The 9825-nt window shown below is 37.6% G+C and overlaps 2 protein-coding genes across 2 annotated transcripts in view; both read right to left on the reverse strand.

Annotated features, from left to right (window-relative positions):
* Positions 1–1574: 1574 nt before the first annotated feature.
* On the reverse strand, positions 1575–5692 carry calml4a (calmodulin-like 4a). Its single transcript, XM_079216507.1, has 4 exons — positions 5616–5692; positions 5156–5296; positions 4537–4725; positions 1575–1802 (listed from the first exon to the last, which is right to left on the reverse strand). The coding sequence occupies exons 2-4, from the start codon at positions 5220–5222 to the stop codon at positions 1705–1707; spliced, it is 354 nt and encodes a 117-aa protein (XP_079072633.1). The 5' UTR covers positions 5223–5296; positions 5616–5692; the 3' UTR covers positions 1575–1704.
* A 753-nt stretch (positions 5693–6445) lies between these two features.
* The window catches only part of cln6a (CLN6 transmembrane ER protein a), a gene marked incomplete at its 5' end in the record, with an annotated part of 8994 nt that continues 5614 nt past the window's right edge, over positions 6446–9825 (reverse strand). Inside the window, 3 exons of the mRNA XM_079216799.1 lie at positions 6446–7786; positions 7866–8151; positions 8961–9083. Coding sequence (XP_079072925.1) covers positions 7881–8151; positions 8961–9083 — 394 coding nt within the window. The 3' untranslated portion in view covers positions 6446–7786; positions 7866–7880. The remainder of the gene's footprint in view (positions 7787–7865; positions 8152–8960; positions 9084–9825) is intronic.

Here is a 9825-nt window from a genome sequence, read left to right on the forward strand (position 1 = left end):
AGTCAGATGTCTCAAAATCAAATCCATTTGAAATTCTCAGGATTCAATTACTATACGATAGGCCCCTCCCTTCTTGGTTACTGACCGTAAAGCAGCTAAACAAGCTTCTTGCTATTCTAATTCATTCAACAGCCCTAACGCTTTCAATTAACAAATACAATAAACCCCATCGGACAAGGTTTTTGTGCAGATTTGTTTGTTTTTTAACATAATACATACTTGGTGTGCAAAGTGCCTTGAACCTTCCATTGTTATGCTGCACAAAATAACATTACTATGTGTCCCCTGTATGGAGCATTATGTGACTAAATCAATGAGTAATGTATGGACTGCAGAGGTCACAGATGGAGCTGAGCTACATCAGAGTGACACTTAAGGTACCTGGTGATCCGCTGCAGGGACCAATCGGCGTCCTGTGGGAAGCTACTGGCAGCTCAGAGATGGGTTAGATGTTGAGGGGACACGGGAGGACGACTGTTCGCTCTAAACGACAATGTCTCCTGAAGAGGTTCATGTTGATGCTTCAATAACAGCACTTAAGGCTCTTTCTCAAAAGAAAAGATGTTTTAGCTCTTCTCCTAATTGGCTTCAGCAAGAGTTTGATTGACAGATGGTTCATGCACTTACCAAGTGTTTTTTTCTTCTTTTCTTAAGAGCCTGCCCTTCTCCAAACAGTTTCCAGTGACGGTTTCTCAGATGGCTCTGTGTATTGAACTATCTGGCGGGTCAGCTTCACTCTTTGGGCCCCACAGAGGAAGTCAAACTTTTTTTACTGAGTAAACTTTCATAGGAATTCTATTTGCAAACATATTGTAGGGATTATGCAAGCTTTTCACTTGTTCTTCCACTGAATTTAGTTTGTTGGACTGATTTCTGCTCCTTTTCTGTTTTTAAAGATTGTACATGATTGTTAATGATTGTCGATTTCCAAGCACAAAATCAAGACTCTAGCCAAACGGCTATCAAAGCTACTAAACACACGTTTTTTCAAAGAAATCTGTTGGCTAACAACATTCTCTTGACACAATCCCACTGTAAAGTTCATATAAACTGTACAATACTAACTGTACAATAATTACATGTTTTAGAAAAGAAATGGTATTCATGTATTAATCATTGATGTGTTATTATTACATTATGGATATTTATATACTGTGCTTTATACTGCTAAATAAAAAAAAAATCAAATGCCTGACAGTTAAGCATCTGTGACTTGAGATGACAGAAACAGCTGAAACCGTCAAAGAGAAAGAAAGAAATATGGACGACTGTTTAAAATGCAGTTGTTTGAAATAAGAACAATTTCAACAGAAAAAAAAGATTTAAACACAGCTTTAATCACACACGTTTAAGGATGGTGCAGTTTAATGCTGATGTGTTGACAGTTGACTGTGAAGAAAATCTACATCATGAAATTAAGGGTTTAATATATCGCTCACAAGCGTGCGTAAATACATGCAACCAATATTAAACTGGACATTTGATCCCATCAACAGATAACATGCCAAATCCTCACATGTTCAGTCATAGAGGAAACCTTCTGAAAGAGGTTTAATTAAAGAATCGTGGAATAATCATGGGAAAGAAAAACAAAGGGAAGGATGTCTTCAGTCTGGATAGGGTCGGTACAGAATTGCCAGGTTCAGCTTCATGTGATTTCTGCAAACCATCAAGTTTAAATGTGTGCAAAGTCAATTTGGAAAGTCAGTAATCGACAGGTGGCAGTGTCACCATATGCGTGAACTCTTCATAGTTGACGGTCCCGTTTGACTTGACGTTTGCCTCTTTGAAGAGATCATCCACTAGAAGAAGCAGAAAGAAAAAAACTGTTTTGTGGGTGGAATCGACAAGAGAGCGCTGACTGAAAATCCATTTGTCTGCCACGATTATTCATAACTCCGAGGGGGTGGAAGCGCCGCTGGTCTTTGCCTGTGGGAGCTTTTGACTGTCTGACAACTCCTTCAAAGAGTGGCGTTGCCAACAACCTTAACTCGAGTGCTGAGCCAGACTTTATTATTGGAGATTTCTACTCAATTTAAAAGGCTCATTAATGTTTCTAATGTGGTGAATTTAAAGTAAAATGAGCTTTTGGACATGAATATAGCAGCAAACTGTTAGCTATGTAAAAATATAGTGCAGTGTTGTCTCCCCGAGCAGAGAATGAAGTCGCTCTACCTCGATGTGTGTAGGCGTTAGCGTTATCAGCACTGTTAGCACTATTAGCTATAAGCCGCGGGTTACCCGTCGACATGTTGAGATCAAAATCTCAGATCCCAAAAACCATCAGAGAACAAGAACCAAAATGTACTATAAAACTCTTTTAAGTAGTAGTGGTGTTATTGCTCGGGATGTTTAACACTGTGGTGGAGAGCAACTCAGCATGTTTACTCACCTACTGTACTACAAGTTTGAGTTACTTGTACTTGTGATTGCGATTGCATTTTCGACTACTTCATACTGTACCTCGAATATTATCCCCACATCTATTTAGGAGCTGTAGTTACTTTGGAGGGGGCATTTTTCTTGTATATGTACTTTTAGTTTTGATACCCTGAAGTACATTTTACTGTTGATAATTCTGTGCTTTTTGTTACTTTTGAGTTTAAACCTTGAATGCAGAACCTTTACTTATAATGGATTTTTACACTGTTGATTTGCTACTCGAGTAAAAGGCATGAATACTTCTTCCCCCACTGATTAGTTTTATATCGACATTTGTTGGAAAGGCAATACATGTAATAATACATCCTATAAATATGTATTTAAAAAAAATCTAATTTCAATTGATTTTGATTGCAGTTTATCACTTATGTACTAGACCTTTGAAATCTAAATTATTTTTAACAAAATCAAAAATCTCCTGAATACTCAAACTGTATTAGAGCAGCAACAGTGAGTTGTTTACAATCCCAACAGTTGGGAACTGAGCAGTTCAGCTGCATCACTATCTGCTTCACTAGTTAGGGAATCCAACCACTTGATGGATGTCTCCCCATGAAAAAGCAGCGGAGCTTCATTTGAATATATACTGCTCTCTGTGCACAGCACCCATCCAGACGGGGTTCACCAACACTTTGAATTAAATCTTTATGTTGCTTTGAAGCCAGAAAGTATTTAAATATGGACACCCTTTGATGCTTTGGCTCTACGAACATCACTTTATATATGAAACAAAACTTCAGCGTTGACATGTCAGAAGTACAGAATCCACTGGGTCCTTAAGTAAATTCAATAAAAAAACTGAGTGAACTAAAATGCTAAACAAAGAAACTGCTGTTCTTGAATTATCCGATCTGAATTTAAAGAATTACAGATCTTATTTATTCATTTTTTCAAGATATTTAGTTTGACTGCAGCTTTCCACCACAGCCTGGCAGCAATTTGAGTATATATATATATATATATATATATATATATATATATATATATATATATATATATATATATATATATATATATATATATATATTCAGGAGAATACATCTGAACCAACAGGCACACAGAAAATAAGATAGTAAGGTTGAATATAAGAGGAGAGCTGTATTACATAGACCGGTCATAAGAAAGCTATGAATAGGGAAGAAATGTGGATTATAGTTACAGTGGATTGTTGTCTTTGTGCAGTTTACAGTGCAAGAGGAAAGGAGCAGGCCGGGCTAGAAGCTGTACTTTTGACTGAAATATGTATTGATTTGTGTCACTTAATGAATACAAACATCACAATTTCTCTCGAATGCAAATTCTGAATCCCCGAACCCTCTTTACAGATCCCAGTTGAAGTTTGACATTCACTGCAGTCATAAAGTATTAGGGCAGACATATGTCATTCGTTATTTTGGCTCTCCACTGAATTTTTAACGAAACTATGAGTCTGATGTTCAATCTGAAGGGTATTTTGAAGGGTTCATATTCATATTGGGTCAACGGTGTAGGACTCTTTTTCATCGCTTATTGGAATTTGTAGCATAAAAAGTGCTACAAATTCAACATGGTTCATTGGTTGTTGGTTTTGATATCTTCAAAATGTAACCTCATTTTATTTCAAATCCAGTGTATTCTTGGAGGCCAAACCAGAAGTTAGCATCGCACTAGTTCTCCCTTTTGATTATTGCAGAAGATATTATTTAAAAATCACCATCACTAAGCTAAAGCTGGACGAGTGTTCAAGTGACGCCGTCTTGTAGTCTCCGTCACTTGTTACCACCTGCCTTTTTATAAGACCCATCAAAGTGTAACGATATCTACGTCCGTATTTCATGCCGTAGAACAGAGCGTTAAAACCTCAGACCTTATTTCAGGCATCTAACCAAAAAACATTAAATAAACTTATTGACTTTGATATAAGGGAAACAGAAGTGCCAAAATGCCGACTCATCTCTGGGTTTTAGGGCGCATTCTTGCAGCAATCCGTCCAAACATTTACAGACTGCACTGCACCAGAACCAGCCATACATACGTGTTAACTGTGACACACCAGCTTCCTCCAGTCTTTTCCTCTGGAGGTTGCTCATGTAATAGAATCAGCATCTACTTTACCTTCTTTGTGTGTGAGTTTCTCCCCCAGCATGGTGAGCTTGGTCCGGAGCTCAGTGGCCTGGATGTATCCTTTCTTCTGTTTGTCCGTCATCCTCAAGGCCTCCAGGATTTCGGTCTTGGGGTCTTCCTGCTGCATCTGTCTGTGCATCATCGTCAGAAACGTAGAGAAATCCAGCTCACCGGTCTTTTCTACATGTGAATGTAAAAAACCAAACATATAAGGACAATAATTATATCATATTTAACATGTGCAATAAATGTAAGGTTTGAGTATGTGGAGTTTTTCCATAATTGTTTCAAGGGTCTAAGAATAGAGTGCATCTTTGTTGGAGCTACAGAAATGAAAGAGACGATCTTTGTCACTCACCTGTATGTTCAATGTATAATTTCCTAATAAAAGCCTTGAACTGAACATTTCACAATAACCCAATTATAGTAACATAAGGACATAAAGCCCCACCCAAAGAAGCCATACTAATTGACACAGTTCAAAACAAACTCCATCTCAAAGTTTTAGTGGATGCCTTTTTTTTTTTTTTACTTAAACCACAGTTATGAACAAGTTTTCCCAACCTTCACTGAGCCACAAACAGCAGATTTACTGCGTGTTGTACTTTACCGATTTTGTGAACTTGTAGATGTCTTTCGATTTCGCCGAACGTGGGGCTTGTACCCAGGCAGCGCATGACTGTGATCAGGTCTTTGACAACAATCTTGCCCTTTTGTTTCTTGTCGTACAAGGAGAAGCACTCTTTGAACTCTGGAAGGGAAATGAAAACAAGTATCAGCATAGTTTATTTCATCGTATTATTAAGTAAGGATCATTCTCAGCATAGTGTATTCATCATTCAACAGCAGGTTACTTTGAAATAAGTGAGGTTTACACCACAGGAACTAATAAGAGTGCACCTGGTCGCCTTTGTTCTTCAAGTGCTTCTTTATTTCTTTATCAACACTGACTGGTTATTAAAAGATACACGTGCGGTACTTGTGGAAAAGACAAAATGGCAAATAGAGCATTTCAAAGTTTCTCAGTTAATAATAAAAAAGCAGCATGCGGTGCTGTGGAATACTCTTACCGTTGATTTGTACTGGTGTGAAGAATTTAGCCTGCGGGTGACAATAGACTGTTGTAACTTGGCAGGTAATGACAGAAAAATACCTTTTCCATCAGAAAGTACATGAAAGAAAAGTTAAATGGAAGGAATTCCTTTCGCTCACCATTTTTGCAGTTGCTGTGTTTCTTTCCAGGAAGAAGAGTTCCGTGTGGTCTGCGTCACCTGTCCCTCCACCTTGGTTTAAAGTCCACCACCTAAACGCCTCTACGTAATGTAGTATGTGTTGCTGTGGAAACGCAGATACCGGATCCACAGGGCTGCATTGTCCTTTCACTTTCCACCCCGCCACCGCAGCGATTAGCAAGAGGGCAATTATCAGTCACCATATGATACCACAGTGTCTGATAATGAAATGAGGTAATTTGAAACCGCATAAATAGCAGGATTTAAAATAATTTTAACAGCAGAATGAGTAGGATTCTCCTTAAAAAACACAGTAGTGAATGATTTTCTTCTTTTTTTGTGTGTTTGGGACATTTCTGGGCGTCAACCTCTATAAAGATAGAGACCAGGTGCCGGTTGTGTGACAAAGTGAGGGCAAAATATCAAATGGCTAAAGCTCTGTGTGCTGCTAGTGCCGTTATATCATATAGGAGGGGCCAACTTTGAATCTGACTATTTTTTTTACTTTTATGTGAATTTAGTTATAGGCTCTTTGTAAAGATAATTGATTTAAAGTACATTCATGGCCTAATAGGGTAAGTTAAGAGAAAAATGTGAATAATAACCAGCAATTTGAGGTCAATTTCAACATTTTAATTAAGATAAACGTAAATTTAACGAATGAGGAACCAGTAACTAAACAGTATTTTACCAGCAACAAAGTGATCTTAAGCAAAGGAACAATACTGTACAAAAAAGTAACAATTACAATGTTACATTAAGAACAATAAGTAAACACTTCAGATCATAAAAAGATTATTTCATTTGTATCTCAGAAGTATTTGCTTCTTTACTTTTGAATAATAAAAGCTTCTTTTCCTTGTGAACACTAACATTGCACATAACTTATGCATGTCATAAAAGAATAAAGCCATAAAAGAACAATATGTTGTCAATGAATAGCACAATAACCACAAAGGGAAATGTAATAGTTCAGAGCTCTCGTGCCTCAATGATTAAATATAAATTTCACTAAATCTGTAAAAGTGTGAAACTTTAAATACCTGAGATGTAGCGTAGAGTTGTAGCTTTTTTTTTCTAATCTATTCTGTTTTTACATCACATTTTTAATACGCTTGTCTTTCTGAGATTAAAACCTTTTGAAACACTCATCTTGTTTTTGTAATCTTTTGGCTTTGTGTTATTATATTTGGCTGTTTTATCTTTTATGCAGAACTTGACTGTTTTTTGGGAGGGGGGTTGTATCTAAATTGTGGTTTTTACTTCTTTGAAGCTGTTGGTAAAATGGTAGCCGATCTTTTTATCTAAGTTTGTGACCCTCGCTTGACAAAAGTTGTGCAACTTGAATGTATTTTTCATTTTTCATTCTTCTTTTTTTCTTTCATGGAAGCCAGAGAGCAGCAGCTGTAACTGGCAGCACATTTAATAGACGACCTTCATGTTTTTACAAAGTGAGTTGTTGAAGATCTACCTCACAGAATTCAATCATCAACTGATTGAGTGCTGAGAGTTTAAGATTACATTTTGAATGTACCATAGATATGTTCACCTTAAGTCTGTACTGGGTGGGTGTACTGGTTTTATTTTGTAATATGCATAACTATAGCTAAATTAAAACTGACACGGTAAAGGGTCCTGAATTGACTGCTGCATTTTTACCCAATTGAGCCCCCCCTTTTCGTTCGGGCCCCATATAAGTATCTGTTGACATCACACTCGCGTGATGCATGTCCTTAAATTTATCTTTCTTAGTCTCAGATGTCACAAGATCCAAACAGTTTTTACAGATCCGACTGAATGTCCAAATTCAGAGCGAACATCACAATTCCAACCTGTTAAAGTCTTTGAAACAATATAAAACGAAACTGAGGAGACACATCCCCTTCTGAATGTATGGCTGAAGCCAGCAGAACCTTGTGTTTCACAGAGAGGTTGGTCCACATCAACAACATGCGCTTATCGCCATCGTCGTCTGAGTGCAGGCCACTGCCTCAGTCACGGGAAGTCCGCTGAAGAAAGAAGAGATATGCATCAGTCAGCTCACATGATTCAGGAATATTTTTTCTTCAGACAAAGAGCTGAACAGACCTGGACTGATGTAACTCAGTGGTTCTGCTTGATGTGTAAGGTATAGTAGGACCAAGGTTCTGGCACATAAAGGAGTCCGGGGTACTTGTTGCGTAACACCGGATCGTTCCACAGATAAACCACCCACAGTGCAACCAGGAGCACAGTGGCACTGAAACTGCCGAACAGGAACAGGCCATTGCTGTCTGGACTGAGGCCTTTGCGGTGTTGATGTATCACCATGACAACCATAGCGAGGAAGATGAGGAGGAAGAGTTCAGTGATTTGTCCTTCAGTGACCAGGTACCTGGAAGAAATTAAAGCAAGAGAACTCAGAGAGAAACGCCAACTTTTAAATTACAACCCTCTGCAATCAGCACACAATGCGGCAGTTTATGTTTTCAGGAAACTTTCGACATCTGTTGCACAATGCAAATGTTGGCTTCACTTATTACATTAGAAGCTACATTTCAATAACAAATGCCTGTTTTAAGGAGAGCAGCTTCAATTTAAATTTGTGAACCGAATGAAGATGGAAATAAATGTTTTCATCCCTACAAAGGAATCCATATGGTGCTAAAACAGTTTCCAACAACACAAATTGTTCCACGAAGTAAACGAGACGACATCAATTGTTTTCTGTCAAACTTCCTTTTTGTCATTATGTAAACAACTATTTTGCAAACTCTGTTTACTGTCAATCATCAGACAAAAAGAGGAAATGCTGTGTTTGCTTAATGCTTTTCTCTCTATATCTGGTTATCTGTGCACTTTATTTAATATTCTATTGTCAATGTAATATGTTTCTATTTCTTGCACTGTGTTGATTGTTGTGGTTTGTATATATATCTATAGATATATATATTTATAGATATACATACATATGATATGATATGATATAGATATAGATAATAAACATACAAAACATAACTGAAATCCTCAAAAAAACATTTCGTATGTCACGGACAGGGAAGGCTTAAAAGGCCACTGTCAGATTTCACTGTTCCTTTACAATTTCATATCATTCAGCCTACTACAAAGGTAGCCTTTATCAAAAACATGCATCCATGGTCAAGGGGCACAGAAGGTTTTCAGAGACGTGAGAAGGCGACTGACCAATAGTAGAGAGCGCTGGGTCCCAGCAACAGACGGCCAGAGACAGGCAGCCTTTTCTGCTCTTTAGCCTTGGTGAAGCAGCCAGTGAAGTAGAGGAAGAGGATGACGAAGAATGGAATATACCTTGAATAAGACAAGAGGCAGAAACCGTATTGTCGACCAGTGCCATTAAGCTAAGTATTTCTTTGTCAAGGGATGATGCAAACCTGGCAGGGCTCAGTGAAAGAAAGAACAATTTAATTTCACAATATAATTTTGGGTCAGAAAAAAAAAGGTTGTATGGGCATCTGTTTCTCAAATTTGATATCTGGAAGAATAAGGGATAAATATTGTGCCATGGCCGTAGAAAATTGACGAGCAGGTTTCTGCAAATCCTCTTTTCAGGACACCTCAGGCACAAGAACACTGCGTATACCAAGCACTTTATTGCCGGACACATTGTAAAACAGAATAAACCAACTAAAGCTAAAACGATTGGTCAATGAATCAATTGATAAAAATAAATAATCTGCGACTACTTTCATAATCAAACGAAATCAGTTAGTAAACCAATCAACTCGTACACACAGCTGCTAGTCTGGTAACTGTAATATATAAAGTGCCTATTTCGGTCACAATTTAGAAGAGAAAGACAAATTCTAAAGGGATCCTTATCATGTGTTCACATAAAAAAAAAGAAGAAAAAAAAAGTTAAAGTGCCGACCATAAACCACAACATCCGCAGTTTAAAATAAACCAAGGACCTTATTTACATGACGTTCCTTATCTCTCACCGGGGTTGGACAATATCTCAAAATCATATCGATATTGTGATAAGAGACAAAATATCGTCTTACGATTTTGCGTATCATAATATGGCTGAAAT

This window comes from Taurulus bubalis (genome assembly GCF_910589615.1).
Source record: "Taurulus bubalis genome assembly, chromosome: 4".
In the NCBI taxonomy this organism is placed as follows: domain Eukaryota; kingdom Metazoa; phylum Chordata; class Actinopteri; order Perciformes; family Cottidae; genus Taurulus; species Taurulus bubalis.

What these genes read in the sequence shown, in the direction of transcription:
- calml4a (XM_079216507.1), bottom strand. Translation starts at nt 5,222, where the DNA reads ATGCGCTGCCTGGGTACAAGCCCCACGTTCGGCGAAATCGAAAGACAT. An exon ending in TCTACAAGTTCACAAAATCG is followed by an intron (nt 4,726 to 5,155) that starts GTAAAGTACAAC and finishes ATTCACATGTAG; the next exon opens with AAAAGACCGGTGAGCTGGAT. An exon ending in GAAACTCACACACAAAGAAG is followed by an intron (nt 1,803 to 4,536) that starts GTAAAGTAGATG and finishes TGCTTCTTCTAG; the next exon opens with TGGATGATCTCTTCAAAGAG.